Source organism: Chiloscyllium plagiosum, unplaced genomic scaffold (assembly GCF_037043375.1).
Source record: "Chiloscyllium plagiosum isolate Xiang-an unplaced genomic scaffold, Cpla_swu_hap1 HiC_scaffold_26, whole genome shotgun sequence".
Lineage (NCBI taxonomy): Eukaryota > Metazoa > Chordata > Chondrichthyes > Orectolobiformes > Hemiscylliidae > Chiloscyllium > Chiloscyllium plagiosum.
Window position 1 is genome coordinate 931,994 of NW_028270164.1, and position 17,410 is coordinate 949,403.

Here is a 17,410-nt window from a genome sequence, read left to right on the forward strand (position 1 = left end):
TCCCCACTGTCCCCACCCCCTCCCACACGGGATCAAGAATCACAAATCTTTTAGACAAGCTCAAGTTTATCAAACAAAATTAAAATTAAAATAACTTCCCCACTGCTGGACATGCTCTCTATCCTCACAGCACCCACAGTTATGAACAGACTCACCTCCTACCCCTTTGAATAACTAAACAAATTCACTGATTGGCAGCTTTTGAATGTTGAAAAGAACATTGGAGGTAGACAATGTGCCCACACTGGTCAGGGAGGTCTCATGTGTGGGTTGACAAACCGTGTTCCCTCTCCAGGACATGGATTTGGTCACAGAACAGGGACCAGTGGTTAAATATGCACTCAGATTGAGAGCAGACACATTGACCTGTCACTTCCATAGGGACCAGTAGATTTGTACAGCAGGTAAAGGAGTTTCAGTTTGCATTCTCTCTATTCCAATCCTAAAGGCCAATGATGGAAATATTCCAGAGTAGCTTGAATGAGTGGTTACAGTAGTGTTGATGTTAGTGAGAGGGTGGAATGTTGGTAAGGAGACAATTCTCTTGGAATCACAATGGGAAACACAATCTTCCGCTGACGCCCTCGTGATGGTCCATACCATAATATTCCAGTCAGTTCCATAGACTGTACTGAGGTCTGAATCATACATAGAGGAGGACCTTCAGTCCATCAAAAGTCTGCGCCACCAAAACTTCACTAATCACACTTTCCAGCAGTTGGCTCATAGTCCTAAATGTTATGACATTGCAAGTGCTCATGTGCAAACCTTTTAAAGGCTGAGAGATTTTCTGCCTCACCTAAACTTCTGGGCAGTGCATTCCAGATCCTCACCACGCTCTGGGTTAAATTTTTCAATTCCTCTCTAAACCTCCCACCTTTCCCCTTAGAAGTGTAATCCCACATTATTGATCCTTCAACTGAAAACAGAAATGCTCGTGGCTTTTTTTATTTGTCTTGTACTCATCTTGTTGATCCAGGTCTCAGGGACAACGACAGAAAGGGAGCAATTGATACTGCACAAGGCCAGGGCGCTGATTATTTCAGCATGCCAACTCTAAATAATGTCCCCAATTCTCGCTTAATTCAGAAATGGTGAAAAAACATTTTGTAGCATTGTACAGTTTTTACAGTAGAGAAACACCCATTAATGAGATCTGCAAGAGCTGGATATGTTCCTTCAGTTTGCAGAAGTCAGGGCCCAGCGTTTGGATTGCCACAGAATCTACCAAGTGAGCGAAACACATTGCAATCCTGATGAATAATCTTAAATTGTTAGTGAAACCTTAAATTGGTTGTTGGTGCAATTATGGACAAACTTGGGAATGCTCTGCCGGTGTTACCCTATTTTAGAATTAATATAGTCATACAGCATGGAATCAAACCCTTTGGTCCAATCAGTACACACCAAACATAATCCCAAACTATACTAGCTCCACATGCCTTCTCCTGGCCCATATCCTTCCAAACATTTCCTATTCATGTATCTATCCAAATGTCTTTTAATCATTGTAATTCTACCCGTATCCATTACTTCTTCGGCAAGTTCACTCGATATGCGAATCACCCTGTGTAAAAAAAGTTGGCCCTCATGGCTTTTTAAAATCTCTCTCCTCTCATCTTAAAAATGTGCCTCAGTCTTGAAATCCCCCATCTGAGGGAAAAGACAACTACCACAAACTCTATATTACTCATTATTTTATACTTGATTTTATAAACTTCTATCAGGTGGCCTCTGAATCTCCTACACTCCAGTGAAAAACGTCCCAGCCCATCCAGCCTTTCTTTATAACTCAAACCTCCCAGACCCAGCAACATCCTGATCAATCTCTTCTGAACATTCTCCATCTTGATAATATCCTTCCTATAACTGGGCGACCAGAATAGGACACAGTGTTCCAGAAGAGGCCTCACAAACGTCCCTTACAACCTCAACATGGCTTTCCAACTCCTATAATCAAACTACTGAGCAATGAAGGCAAGCGTGCCAAACGCCTTTTTAACCATCTGTCTATACATGATGCAAACTTCAAAGAATTATGTACCTGCACCCTTAGCTCCCTCTGTTCTCTAACTACTCAAGACACTAATATTAATTGTATAAAACCTACCCTTGTTTGTTGTATCAAAATGAATTCCATCTGCCATTTTTCAGCCCATTGACCCATTTGATCAAGATCCCTTTGTAATCTTCGAAAACCTTCTTCACTATCTATTATGCCACCAACTTGGTGCCACTCGCAAACTTACTAACCCATATCTCCCATATTCTCATCCAAACATTTACATAAATGACAAAAGAGGATTCAGAACCAATCCCTGTGGAACACTGCTGGTCACAGGCCTCCAGTCTGAAAAGCATTACTGTCTCCTGCCATTACACCAATTATGTACCAATTGGCAAGCTCACCCTGAATCCCAACTGACCTAACTTTACTAGTTAGACTACCATGTGGAACCTTGTCAAAGGCTTTACTAAAGCCCAAGTAAATGCTCTGCCCTCATCAATTTTTTCAGTAACTTCTTTGAAAAACCTTAATCATGATGTTAGAAATTACATTCTGGGCTTTGGAAGGATGGATTGGTTGAGTACAATCAGCACACTGCCCACTGGAAACAAAGGCTCCATTTCAACACCCGAGTGTGGTACTACAACGCAACTATCCAAAAACAGAGTTCTGACCTGTGCACCATGTAGGGACATAGGATTGTATGTAAAGATTAGCATAAATGGCATATTTTAGGAAAACAAGAGTGCAAAGTAATTTTATAAAAATCTGCACCTTATGTGGAATTATAAATTTCAGACTGAGGGAACAGTTGAATTGGAAAAATAGTGTGATCTTGCTGCCCTCTAGTGCTGGAAATTTAAACCAATTGCAGTTTGAAACAACTTTATTCCACAGACTTGAATATTTAGAAAAGTTTATTTTTTATGAACAACCTTATTAACAGATTTACATTTCTATTCAGTGTCTATTTTGGAGTCTATGTCTAAAACATAACTTTAGCTCAATTCAGAACGTTCCAGACTTTCAACGTTTTGTTTATTTTTGTTGTAGTGTGGAGGAGCAAACAGAGGCTGCAGTACTGAGGGTGGGCCACGAGGTCCCAGTGCTACTGAGATGGAGAAGGATGAAATGGGGTGGGTGTGGGGTGTGTGGGAGAAAAGGGGGGGCAGGAAGCTGTGCAGCCACCATTCCCCAAACGCGGACACTACGTTAGGTAGCTGCTGTGTTACCAACTCACTGTGTGAACAGCAAAAGCAAACAATTTCCAGTCATTCCATTAATGATGTGAGAGAGACTGAGAGGAAATGAGTTAGGGAGCAGTCTGTGAGCCTTTGTGGATATGATCATGCATCGAAGCAAAAGCCAAGTTTTCCTAACTCAGATGGTCAGTGATTTATTTCATTCTGTTCAAATGCAAAACAATTACAATGTAATAATTTCTCATTCTGTTATAACAGCAATACTTTGGAGTCATAAAACCAGAGAAATTCCTCAATATTAAATTAATAATAAGCCACCATCCTACCCCTCATTTATGACACAGGTGTGGTGAGTTCTGACAGATCCATCAATCAGGAATTTATCAATTGATAACCCCTCTCCAAAAGAGGACCAAACCTCAGCACAACATCCTGGAGAATTTTTTTTAAAATTCTAACGATCACAAGGGAATTCTCCAACTGTAGCTTCTGAGAGTGGAATAGCCAAATCGAGCAATGGCCTAGATCTTACACTCTGTGGATCAGAGACCACTGGTATGATTCAAGGTGTGTGTCAGGGTCCCTGGAAGTCCTAACTCCATGGAATTGCCACAAAAAGTTTGAAGTTCTAAAAGATAATTGCTTTGCTGTCCAGGACGCTCAAAACAGGTTTCAGATGCTGAGGTAGAGACGAATAATTTGGACTATTTGGAATACAGCACTGACCTAGACTCTTCCCCAGGAAAATATCAGGCAGAAAAGTTTGAACATGCCTCTGATCTGAACTAACCCCTCAATCCTCACCAGACTTCTCTACAAGACCCAACCACCTCGACCGAGCTGCGGCTCCACTACTCACATGAGCCAGTTACCAGTTTACCTACATTCACACTGAGCGTTTAAACCTATTTTCCAGCCCAGTTACTGGGAGAACGCAGGACACTGGCACAGAGTGAAATGCTCATTGGAAAACCTGAGCAAATGCAATGGGCTGAATGGTCTCTTTCCAGCCTGTCAGAATTCTGATTCTGGAAAGTAGGTCCCAGTAAAAGGTGACAAACAGATTCTCCTCTAATACAGGTCAGATGTTCGGCCTTTACAAATGTATCCACAGATTTCTGACTCACTAGCTTCAGAGGCAGCTGCTCTGTTATTGACCGGACAATCTGTAGTTATAACAGTTATGGATCATATCATAAACAACAGAAGCCAAGTAACTCAAATAGTACCTTTCACTCTGACCCTACTGCTCAGATAATATCTGGGATTTTTCTGTTTTGTCTCTCAAAACCCACAGTTCTCCCCCCATCCCCACCCATTTCACTCCCTAGTTCATCCAGTAATCTAAAACTATTTCTAGTGGAATCTAAATACATTCAATTTTATTACAGCTATTTTGGATTAGGTAGGGACATTGGAATTGCAACAGGTGATATTCCCAGACGGAGATGGGGAGAAACTGAAAAGTCCACACATTGAGCTAATTTGGTTGGTGTTTAATTTCAAATCAATCCATCATGAGGATGAGTAAAATATTTTAACTTTCTCACCCAGCTCCTAAAACAGCAGTAACCCAGAAACTCGTCATAGTCAGAAACTGGCTTTGGAAAGCTCAGAAGGTCTTGCCCATGGACTCTGATGCTGATAAGTCGATATATCTCATATGGCGACATTCCAACTCCCAAACGCTTGTTAAACTGTCATCTTATGTACAGCAATGGTAATGCTTCCATGCTTCTGAATCATGATATTCCTAGAGAGAAGGTTACATGCAGTAAGTAAAGAACTACAGTTGTTTTGTAGTTATTTTAGAATTAGCCGTTATAAAAACCTTTACCCCCAGAGTTAAAAATCTCACAACATCAGGTTATAGTCCAACAGGTTTATTTGCAAGAAGAGCTTTCGGAGCACTGTTCCTTCATCAGGTGGTTGACATTCACCCCCATAAGCTGCCTCAGGTTTCCAGGCATATCCCTCACCATTTGACCAGACAATCCATCACCAATCACCAGCCATGGTTTACCAGGTATCACACATACCAGAGAGACCTACCCTAGAGACCTGACCCCCTTATCCAGGCTGACACTCCCAGTGTGGTATCAATAGAGTGCTGCTCATAAGTGGTCATAAGTGTAATGAGCAAGTATGGCACCCCTGGTGTCCTGGCCAATATTTATATTTTGATCAAAATCACAAACAGGTTATTGGGTTATTAAAAGAAAACACAGGACATAGAACAGTACAGGTAAAAACAATGACTGCAGATGCTGGAAACCAGATTCTGGATTAGTGGTGCTGGAAGAGCACAGCAGTTCAGGCTGTGAAGGGCTTTTGCCCGAAACGTCGATTTCGCTGCTCCTTGGATGCTGCTTGAACTGCTGTGCTCTTCCAGCACCACTAATCATAGAACAGTACAGGCCCTTCGGCACTTAACGTTGTGCCAGCCTTTTATCCTACTCTAAGATCAGACTAACCAACATACCCTTCATTGTACTATAATCCACATGCTCATCCAAGAATCGCTTATATGTCCCTAATGTATCTGACTCTACTATGACTGCCAGCACTGCACTTTACACACCCACCACTCTCTATGTAAAGAACCTACCTCTGACATCTCCCCTACACCTTCCCTCCAATCATCTTAAAATGATGCGTCCTCGTGATAGACATTTCTGTCATGGGAAAAAGTCTCTGACAATTCACTCCACGTCGCTCAACATCTTGTATATCTCGATTAAGTCATCTCTCAACCTTCTTCAATCAGATAAGAAAAGCCCTAGCTCATTCAACCTTTCTTCATAAGACATGCCCTCCAGTCCAAGCAGCACCCTGGACTGGATCCTCTGCGTCCTCTCTAAAGCCTCCACATCCTTTCTATAATGAGGTGACCAGAACTGAACACAATATTCCAAATGTGGTTTAATCAGGATTGTACAGAGTTACAGCATAACCTCGCAGCTTTTAAACTCAATCCCCTCGCTAATGAAAGCCAATACACCATACGGCTTCTTAACAACCCTATCAACCTGGTTGGCAACTTTGAGGGATCTATGGACATGGACCCCAAAATTCCTGTTTCTCAACAGTACCAAGAATCCTGCCTTTAACCCTATATTCTGCATTCAAATTCGACCTTCCAAAATGAATCACTTTGCATTTATCCACGTTGAACTCCAACTGCCATTTAACAGCCCAGTCCTGCATCCTATCAATGTCTTGTTGCAACTGACAGCAGCCCTCCACACTATCCACAACTCCACAACCTTCATGTCATTGGCACAGTTACTAACCCATCCTTTCATTTCCTTATTCTAATTATTTATAAAGATCACAAATAGCAGAGGTCCCAGAACTGATCCCTGTGGAACACCACTGGTCACTGAGCTCCAGGCGGAATACTTTCCTCTGACTTCCATGGACCAGCCAATTCTGTATCCAGACAGACAGGCTTCCCAGTATCCCATGGCTCTTTACTTTCTGAATGCACCGACCATGGGGAATCTGATCAAACGCCTTGATAAAATCCACGTACACCACATCCACTGCTCTATCTTCATCAACATGTTTTATCACATCCTCAAAGCATTCAATAAGGTTTGTGAGGCATGACCTGCCCCTCACAAAGCTACGCTGACTATCTCTAATCAAACTACGATTTTACAAGTAATCATAAAGCTTTTCACTGTGCCTCGGTACACATAACAATAAATTTAATTCAATCTCTCAGAAACCTCTCCAATACTTTGCCCACCACTGACGTAAGGCTGATTGGTCTATCATTCTCAGGATTATCCCAATTCCTCTTTTGGAAAAAGGGAATAACATTTGCCACCCTCCAATCATCTGGCATTACTCCAGTGGACAGTGAGGACACAAAGATCATCGCCAAAGGCATAGCAATCTCTTTCCTCACTTCCTGTAGTAACCTTGGGTATATCCAGTCCGGCCCAGGGTATTTATCTATCCTCATGATTTTCAAACTTTTCAGTACATCCTTCTTCCTAACATCAACCTGCTCTAGTGGATCAGTCTGTTTCACGCTGTCCTCAGAATGTCAAGGTCCCTCTCACCAGTGAATACTGAAGCAAAGGATTCAATAAGGACCTTGCCTACTTCCTGCGACTCCAGGCACAAGTTCCCTCCACTATCCCTGATCAGCCCTATCCTCACTCTGGCCATCCTCTTGTTCCTCACTCAAGTCTACAGCACCTTAGGGCTTTTCTTAATCCTACCCACTAAAGCTCTCTCATGTCCCCTTCTAGCTCTCCTAAATCTATTCTTCAGCTCCTTCCTGGCTACCTTGTAACCCTCTAAAGCTCTGTCTGATGCTTCCTCAACCTTAAATAAGTTTCCTTCTTTTTCTTGACTGAATGCTCCACATCCCTGGTCACCCAAGGTTCCTTCATCCTACCATCCCTTCCTTGCCTCAGTGGGACAAACCTGTCCAGCACCATCAGCAAGTGCTTCCAAAACAACCTCCATATGTCTGTTGTGTATTTCCGAGAACATCTGTTCCCAATTTAGATGCCCCAATTCCTGCCTCAGAGTATTGTATTTCCCACTGCCCTAATTAAATACTCTCCCATACAGTCTGCGCCTACCTCTCTCCATAAGTATAGTAAAGATCATGGAGTTGTGATCACAATCACCGAAATGCTCTCCCACCGAGAGATTTGACATCTGGCATGGTTCATTACCAAGCACCAAATCCAATATCACCTCCTGTCTAGTCACATCTTATCTACACACTGCATCAGGAACCCTTCCTGGACACACCCGAGAGGGAGTGGCTGTCTTGAGTGGCATGTGACTATGGGTGAGCGGCCAGAGGATCTGTAAGCATTACGAACTGATGTGTTTTCTTTGTCCAGGGCCTCATTTTGACTCGACTTTCATGTGGTGGGGGGAGGTGGGGGGGGGGGGGGGGGGGGGCGTGGCGTGGGGTGAGTGTGGTCAAAGGGGGTCACCTTGTTTAATAAACTTCAAATGTTTGCAGAGGTTGGTGTGTGTGAATTGCATCTTGTGTATGAAACCTCGGGAAAAGAACCTAACACAACATGACCTCATGGTTCCGAAACTCAATCCCTTCACCAATAAAACTTAACACACCGTATGTCTTCTCGACAACCCGATCAACCTGGGTGGCAAATTTTAGGGATCTATATTATCTGGACACAGATCTTTCTGCTCATTCACACTGCCAAGAGTCTCACCAGTAGCCCAGTACTCTGCATTCCTGTTGCTCCTTCCAAAACCTCACACTGTTCCACATTAAACTCCATTTGCTACCTCTCAGCCCAACTCTGCAGCTTATCTATGTCCGCCTGTAATCCTTCTGCAGTATCCACAACTCCAACAACCTTAGTGCCATCCGTAAGTTCACTAACCAATCCTTCTACGCCCTCATCCAGGTCGTTCATAAAAATGACAAACAGCAGTGGCCCCAAAACAGATACTAGTGGCACACCACTGGTAACTGAACTGTAGGATGAATATTTCCCATCAACCACCACTCTGTCTTCTTTCAGCTAGCCAATTTCTGATCCAAACCACTAAATCACTCCATTCCAAAACTCCGTATTTTCTGCAATAGCCTATGGTGGGGGACCTTATCAAACGCCTTACTGAAACCCATATACACCATATCCGCTTTACCCTCATCCACCTGTTTGGTCACCATCTCAAAGAACTTGATTATCCCTAATCAACTTATTCCTTTCTAGATGATTATAAATCCTATCTCTTATAACCTTTTTCAACACTTTACCCACAACTGAAATAAGACTCACTGGTCTATAATGACCAGGGTTGTCTCTACGCCCCTTCTTGAACAAGGGGACAACATTTGCTATCCTCCAGTCTTCTGGCACTATTCCTGTAGACAATGACAACATAAAGATCAAAACCAAAGGCTCGGCAATCTCCTCCCTGGCTTCCCAGAGAATCCTAGACTAAATCCCATCTGGTCGAAGGGGTCTTATCTATTTTTATACTTTCACGAATTGCGAACACCTCCGCTTTGTGAACTTCAATCCCATCTTGTCTCGTAGCCTGTATCTCAGTATTCCCCACGACAACATCGTCTTTTTCTAGTGTTAATACTGACAAAATATTCATTTACCGCTTCCCCTATCTCCTCAGGGTCCATGCACAACTTCCCACTACTATCCTCAATTGGCCCTAATCTTTCTCTAGTCATTCATTTACCCCTCATATACCGAAAGAAAGCCTTCGGGTTTTCCTTGATCCTGTCCACCAACAACTTCTCATGTCCCCTCCTGGCGCTTAACTCTATCTTCAGGTCTTTCCTGGCTAATCTGAAACTCAAGCGCCCTAACTAAGCCTTCACATCTCATCCTAACATAAGCCGCCTTCTTCCTCTTGACAAGAGATTCAACTTCCTTAGTAAACCACGGCTCTCACGGTCAACAACTTCCTCCCTGCCTGACAGTTACATACTTATCGAGGACCCGCAATCACTGTTCCTCGAATAAGCACCACATTTCACTTGCACCCCTCCCCTGCAGTTTCCTTCCCAATCCTAAATCTTGCCTGATTGCCAAATAGCCTTTCCCCCAGCTGTAACTCTTGCCCTGCGGTATATACCTTTCCCTTTCTATCGCTAAAGTAAACATAACTGAATTGTGGTCACAATCACCAAAGTGCTCACCTACCTCCAAATCTAAAACCTGGCCATGTGCATTACCCAGTACCAAATTCAATGTGGCCTCGCCTCTTGTTGGCCTGTCTACATACTGTATCAGGAAACTCTCCTGCATACATTGAACAAAAACTGACCCATCTAAAGTACTTGAACTATAGTACCAGTCAATATTTGGAAAGCTAAAGCCCTCATAACACCTACCCTATCACTCTTGCTCCTATCCAGAATCATCTTTGCTATCCTTTCCTCTACATCTCAAACTATTCAGAGGACTATAAAAATCTCCCAATAGGTTGACCTCTCCTTTCCTGTTTCTAATCTCAGGCCATACTACTTCAGTAGACGAGACCTCATAAATCCTTTCTACAACTGAAATACTGTCCTTGACTAACAATGCCACCACCACCCCCACCCCCACCTTTTTACCATCTTCCCTGTTCTTACTGAAACATGTAAATCCCAGAACTTGCAACAGCCATTCCTGTCCCTGCGCTACCCATGTCTCTGAAATGGCCGCAACATCACAAATCCCATGTACCAACCCATGCTGCAAGTTCACCCACCTTATTCCGGATGCTCCTGGCATTGAAGTAGACACACCTCAAAACCAACGTCTTGCTTGCCGGTGCCCTCATGCGACGGTGAATCCCTATTTTGGACTTCACTACGCTCAACCTCCTGTATACTTGAACTCCAATTTGGTTTCCCATCCCGTTGCTGAAGTAGTTTAAACCCACCTGGAGCGCGCTAGCAAATTTCCCCCTTTGGGATATTGGTATCTCTCTGGTTCAGGTGAAGACCATCCTGTTGGTAGAGGTCCCACCTTCCCCAGAAAGAGCCCCAATTATCCAAGAATCCAAAACCTCCCTTTGAACTAAGGTTCCAATCTATATTAGGGAGGTTAAAGTCACCCATGACAACAATCATGTTATTTCTGCACCTTTCCAATATCTGCCTCCCAATCTCCTGCTCCACGTCCCTGTTGCTATTGGGGGGGGGGCCTGTAGAAAACTCCCAAGAAAGTGACGGCTCCTTTCCTGTGTCTGACTTCAATCCATACTGACTCTGTAGACAAACTCTCCTCGATGACTCCTCTTTTTCCATCTGTGATACTATCCCTGATTAGCAATGCCACTCCCCCCACCCCCAAAACCCTCAACCCACTCTTTTTGAATGATTCCTGCACCTGTGATACACAAGTCTCCACAGCTCTAAGTACTGACGCATGTTCTGAATTCGTAATCCTTATTCCTGATACTTTTTGCATTAAAACAGACACACTTCAACCCGTCACACTAACTGCATCCTTGGCTTATCAAGTGCCCATTCCTCCTCAGACTCTCTGCATGCTGTATCTGGCTGTTCACTACCTACCCCGTTATCTGGTCCTTAGTTCATGTTCCCACGCCCCTGCCAATTTAGTTTAAATCCTCTCAAAGAGCTCTAGCAAATCTCCTGCCCAGGATATCGGTGCCCTTCCATTTCAGGTGTAATCTGTTCTTGTTGTACAGGTCCCACCTTCCCTAGAAGGCATCCTAATGAGCCACATATCTGAAGGCTTCACTCCTACATCAGCCTTGCAGCCACCTATTCATTTGCACTCGCTCTCACTTCCTAGCCTCACTAGCCCATGGCCCCAATAGCAATCCTGAGATTACTATTCTACTCATCCTGCCTTCAAGTTTCCAACCTAACTCCCTGTATTCTCTTTTCAGGCCCTCATCCCTTTTCCTAAATATGTCATTGGTATTAATGTGTACCACACTTTCTGGCTGCCCTCCCTCCCCCTAAGGAATCCTGTAGACCTAACCCTGACACCCAGGAAGCAACATACCATCCGGGAGTCTTGTTTGTGACCAGTTCATTCCTGTATATGAGGATCTAATCGGACAAAAGGCTTGGCTCTTGTCATTATTACAGATCTGTTTGTTGGGATCTAGATGTGCACTAATTAGTTCTGGTGCTTTCTACAACAGTAACTACATTGTATATATGCTTCATTGGGACATCCATTGCACCTTCGAGCCAAAGTTACAAAAAATACTAACGAAACAAGTTTTTATTTACTGTGTGTAACATAATCACTCTTCCAACTCCACCTAAGTCAAGCCTCCACACTCCTGCTGGAACCTCACTACATCCCTATCAAACCTGCGATCAGTCCTCACTTGTCTTATCCTCAAAGTTCATTGTAAAACTTTCTAAACCACTTGGGGTGTCATTACACTAAAAGCATTTTAATACTTTTTGTCACATGACCAAGGAATGAGAGGAGGCCAATAAGCCCCTTCGAGCCTGCTCCACCATTCACTAAGATCGTGGCTGATCTGATTTAAACATGCAATAATCTTTCATCTCCTTGGCAATCAAAAATCTATGTCTGCCTTAAAAATATTTAAACATTCTACATCCATTGCCTTGAGGAAGAGAATCCCAAAGACACAGCCCTCAGAAAGAAGTGTTCTCTCATATGTCTTAAATGGACAAGCCTTTACTTTTCAATGATGAGTGTCCCACAAGAGGAAACATTCCACATTTCCACATCACCAAGTCAAATCCCCTCAGGACTTTACATGTTTCAATTAATTCACCTCTGACTCTCCTAAAATCCAGAGTATACAGACCCCACATGTCTAGCCTTTCCTCATAATGCAATTTGTCCATTAGTCCCATAAACATTCTCTGAAGAGCTTCCAATACATTAACAGTCTTCTATAAGTAGTGACCAGTACAGAACACAATAGTCCACACTGTGGTCAGTATAAATGAAGCATAACCTCCCTATTCTTGCATTTAATTCCACTCACAATAGTTACACTGTCAACTTTCCTGACTAGCTCTTGTTTCTGATGGTGCATTCAAGCCTTTTGTCCTGAAAGCTCAGTCCGATTAGATCCTCATATCCAGGAATGACACGGCATGTCCAGATGCTGACTGCCATCCTCTCCAAAGGACAAGTACTGCATCAACTACGTTTGGCATATTGTAGCTCAGTTCAGTCCAACTCATCTCCATTACCTTCTCACCTCTGCCCACTGACTCAACCCTCTGACTGCATGTTTTTTATGTCAACGCAGCTGCACTCCGTCCAATGCTCAGCACCTAATCCTCCCAGATCAAACACCAACTGAAGCTCCCAAAGATGTCAACAAACCTCAGCCTCAAGGATCAAATGCTTACAGAATCCATTATCCTAGATTTTTTTGTGCCCAAAATGTTCAATGTTCCCAGGCCGGAACAAAGCATTGGAAAGCGATCGTGAGGGGAGCAGGGAACAGACAAGCAGTCTGGTGGGGTCCAGATTTCATCCACTACTCCAATGTAACATCAAGTGTCCAGATTTTCAGGATAATGACATGTGGCCAAGGTTTGAGGGCAGGATCTGATCACAGACCTCCTGGGAAATACCAAGGAGGACACAAGAATCCAGGCACATTGCATATACTCCCCCTCTGCTTGGTCAACCACAGCCTGTCTCCTGCTCTTTGGGCATGCTGACTACATGCAGCAAGAAAATAGGAGGAGTCTGTCTCCCAGCTCTCCGAGGCTGCTCCATGTTCAATATTGCAGGCTTGCTCCAGGGAAACGAGCAAACAATTAAAATGCTCACCCACTGTCCGACTCCAGGCAAATCACTGGCACATCTGTTGGGTCAGTAGTCAGTTTTGCTGCTTGCTGTGCAAGGACCGACACCACTCCAGCATGTTCATCAACCAGTGACCCACGACCTGGAGAACAGAACATCCTCTATAAAACTGACCAACACTGCAACTAAACCACATTGTGACCTATGACAGCAGTTGCATAACTGAGAGGGGCTGTGGGCTGTTTCTTGAGGAGTATGTATCAGCAAAGGCTGGGTAGGAGGGAATAACAGTTTGATTTATTCTTAGCATTTGATTAAAACAGATCCTGAGTGAACTTTAACTGAGTAACTTCTCTCAGCCAATTCTGATAACAGTTAGGAATTAATTGAGTTCCTGCAGGAATGAAGTCACTGGACAGGGTCAGACTAGGTGGAGACACAAAGATACGTTGTTTATAGGGCCAATTGTTAACCCCCAAAGAAGAGCAAAACTACCCTGACCAAACACCCTCCCCCCACTGGAAAACTGTAACAATAAAGAGAAAACGTGCAGGTGATGACCATTCAGCCCATCAAGTCTATGATCTTGCGCTTCCAATTCATTTTCCTATCCGCTCACTATTTCCTGTGATTCACCAAGAGAACAAATATCTGTCCATCTTAGTTTTAAACGTGGTCAATACTGGAGACTCCACAAGACACCTGGAGTGTACAAATCCAAAGATTCACGACCAGTCGACTGAAGATAGTTTTCCTCATCTCAGTCCGAAACAAGTGGCCCCTTATCCTGAGGCTGAGCATTACGGGGGTCAGGGTTCAGTGGGGGAGAACACTATAATCTCAACATCAGTGATGACTCCAGCCCAATACTCACAGCCAAGATTCAGGCCTTGCTCATCAGCACAAAGCACCCCAATAATCGCTGGATTCTTCATTCTGTGGGAGGAAAGGAGAAAGATCCCATCATGAACAGCACCAGCAGAGGGTTGGTCAGGGTCACATGTTTTACACAGTGACAGGCTGTGATCAGGAACATACGGCACGAGTGAGTGGGATTCTGTTATCTAACAGCGAACACAGACCGAGGGGCAGAATGGCAGCACACGTGGGGGTGGGGTGCTCTCCGTACGTCCCACATTTCAAGCAGCCACTTCTCCCCCCAGCCCCGTGTTGTTGCATCCTCTCAACTCCTCCCCCACATCCCAAGCACACTGCATCTGCCCTCCCTGAACCACCCCCTCCTTAACCCCTCACCCCCAACTCTGTCCCCCTCCCCTCCCTGAACCACCCCCTCCTTAACCCCCCTCACCCCCAACTCTGTCCCCCTCCCCTCCCTGAACCACCCCCTCCTTAACCCCCCTCACCCCCAACTCTGTCCCCCTCCCTGAACCACCCCCTCCTTAACCCCCCTCACCCCCAACTCTGTCCCCCTCCCCTCACTCCCTCCCCTCCCTGAACCACCCCCTCCTTAACCCCCCTCCCCTCCCCCTAACACTGTACCCCACCCCCACCCCCTCCCCCTCCCACTCTATATTCTGTATTTCTGTGCACTGATTATTATTTATTTATATTTAATGTTATTTCTCTCTCACGTCTCTCGAAGCTGCAGATCTAAAGCCGACTCCATTCTCCTCATCCGGGAACCACCCGAGCATCACCCGGATGGAGCGTCACCAGTGGGCGGGACCATAACGTTTGACCCCGCCCCCTGTATGACCCTGCTGCTTGAGCAGACCCCGCCCCTGACTCCGCCCCTTGTACAGACCCCGCCCCTTGTGTGACTCCGCCCCTTGACTACAGGGACAGGGGCAAGTCGGAATGAAGGATACAGGATAATGAGAATGTAGGGATATAGTAACAGGAGTTCCACAGAGTCAGGGCACAGAGTGAGTGTAGTGGCCATGACTCAGGAGAAGGTGTTGGGGAGGCTGTAAGGTCTGAAGGTCTGGACTGCAGGACTACACCCCCAGATACTGAAGGAGATAGCTGGGGAGATTGAGGAGGCTTTAGTGATGATACACCCCCAGATACTGAAGGAGGTAGCTGGGGAGATTGAGGAGGCTTTAGTGATGATACACCCCCAGATACTGAAGGAGATAGCTGGGGAGATTGAGGAGGCTTTAGTGATGATACACCCCCAGATACTGAAGGAGGTAGCTGGGGAGATTGAGGAGGCTTTAGTGATGATACACCCCCAGATACTGAAGGAGATAGCTGGGGAGATTGAGGAGGCTTTAGTGATGATACACCCCCAGATACTGAAGGAGGTAGCTGGGGAGATTGAGGAGGCTTTAGTGATGATACACCCCCAGATACTGAAGGAGATAGCTGGGGAGATTGAGGAGGCTTTAGTGATGATACACCCCCAGATACTGAAGGAGATAGCTGGGGAGATTGAGGAGGCTTTAGTGATGATACACCCCCAGATACTGAAGGAGGTAGCTGGGGAGATTGAGGAGGCTTTAGTGATGATACACCCCCAGATACTGAAGGAGGTAGCTGGGGAGATTGAGGAGGCTTTAGTGATGATACACCCCCAGATACTGAAGGAGATAGCTGGGGAGATTGAGGAGGCTTTAGTGATGATACACCCCCAGATACTGAAGGAGGTAGCTGGGGAGATTGAGGAGGCTTTAGTGATGATACACCCCCAGATACTGAAGGAGATAGCTGGGGAGATTGAGGAGGCTTTAGTGATGATACACCCCCAGATACTGAAGGAGATAGCTGGGGAGATTGAGGAGGCTTTAGTGATGATACACCCCCAGATACTGAAGGAGGTAGCTGGGGAGATTGAGGAGGCTTTAGTGATGATACACCCCCAGATACTGAAGGAGATAGCTGGGGAGATTGAGGAGGCTTTAGTGATGATCTTTCAGGAATCACCAGAGTCAGGGAGGATCTCAGAGATCTGGAAAATTGTGAATGTAACTACCCTGTTTAAGAAGGGAGGGAGGAAGAAGATGGGAAACTATCAGTGGGTTAGCCTGACCTCAGTTGCAGGTAAGGTTTAAGAGTCCATTATTGAAGGTGAGATTGCAGAGTATTTGGAAGTGCATTGTAAAATAGGGCTGAATCAACATAACTTCAATCGTGTCTCACTAACTCAGCTGAGTTTTTTGAAGAGGTGACAAAGAAGACTGATGAAGGTAGAATGGTAGACAGTGTTTATATGGATTTCAGCAAAGCGTTCAACAAGGTACTGCATGGTAGTCTTGTTAGTAAGGTTAGAGCACATACAAAATTGGCTAAAGATAGGAGACAGAGGGTGGTGGTGGAGAGGTTTTTTCAAACTGGAGGCCTGTGACCAGTGGAGTGCCACAAGGATCAGTGCTAAATCCACTGCTTTTTGTTATATATAAGTTATTTGGATGTGAATACAGGAAGTATGGTCAGCAAGTTTGCAGATGACACCAAATTAATGGTGTAGTAAACAGTGAAGAAAATTTTCTCAGAGTCCACTGGGACCTTCATCTGAAAGGCAAATGGGCTAAGGAGTGACAGACGGAGTGTTATTTAGATAAATGTGAGGTGTTGCATTTCGATAAGGCAAACCAAGGCAGGACTTACACACTAGATGGTAGGGCCCTGGGGAGCATTGCCGAATGAATAGACCCAGGTTGCAGGTTTACAGTTCCTTGAAAGTGGAGTTGCAGTATACAGGCTGGTTGCCTTCATTGGTCATAACATCGAATATAGGAGTTGAAACATCATGTTATGGCAATACAAGACATTGATGAGGCCACTTTTGAAATATGCATACAGTTCTGGTCACCCTCCTAATGGAAAGATGTTGTTAAATTTGAGAAGGTGCAGAAAAGATTTACAGGGATATTGCTGGGGTTGGAGGGTTGAGCTATAGGGAGAGGCTGAGTAGACTGGGGGCTTTTCTCTTTTGAGCACTGAAGACTAACGGGTGACCTTAAAGAGGTTTATAAAATTATGAG

The 17,410-nt window shown here is 44.7% G+C and overlaps 1 protein-coding gene across 1 annotated transcript; it reads right to left on the bottom strand.

The window, feature by feature from the left end:
• Positions 1-4,690: 4,690 nt before the first annotated feature.
• lamtor5 (late endosomal/lysosomal adaptor, MAPK and MTOR activator 5) lies at positions 4,691-15,147 on the bottom strand. Its single transcript, XM_043718887.2, has 4 exons — positions 15,056-15,147; positions 14,338-14,399; positions 13,488-13,605; positions 4,691-4,963 (listed from the first exon to the last, which is right to left on the bottom strand). Exons 1-4 carry the CDS (start codon positions 15,097-15,099, stop codon positions 4,903-4,905), a joined length of 285 nt encoding a protein of 94 aa, XP_043574822.1. The 5' UTR covers positions 15,100-15,147; the 3' UTR covers positions 4,691-4,902.
• Between the last annotated feature and the right edge of the window lie 2,263 nt (positions 15,148-17,410).

Coding starts and splice junctions, on each gene's coding strand:
- lamtor5 (XM_043718887.2), bottom strand. CDS start 15,099: ATGAGGAGAATGGAGTCGGCTTTAGATCTGCAGCTTCGAGAGAC. Junction 14,400..15,055: donor GATCTGCAGCTTCGAGAGAC/GTGAGAGAGAAA, acceptor TTCCTCCCACAG/AATGAAGAATCCAGCGATTA. Junction 13,606..14,337: donor GCAAGGCCTGAATCTTGGCT/GTGAGTATTGGG, acceptor TCTGTTCTCCAG/GTCGTGGGTCACTGGTTGAT.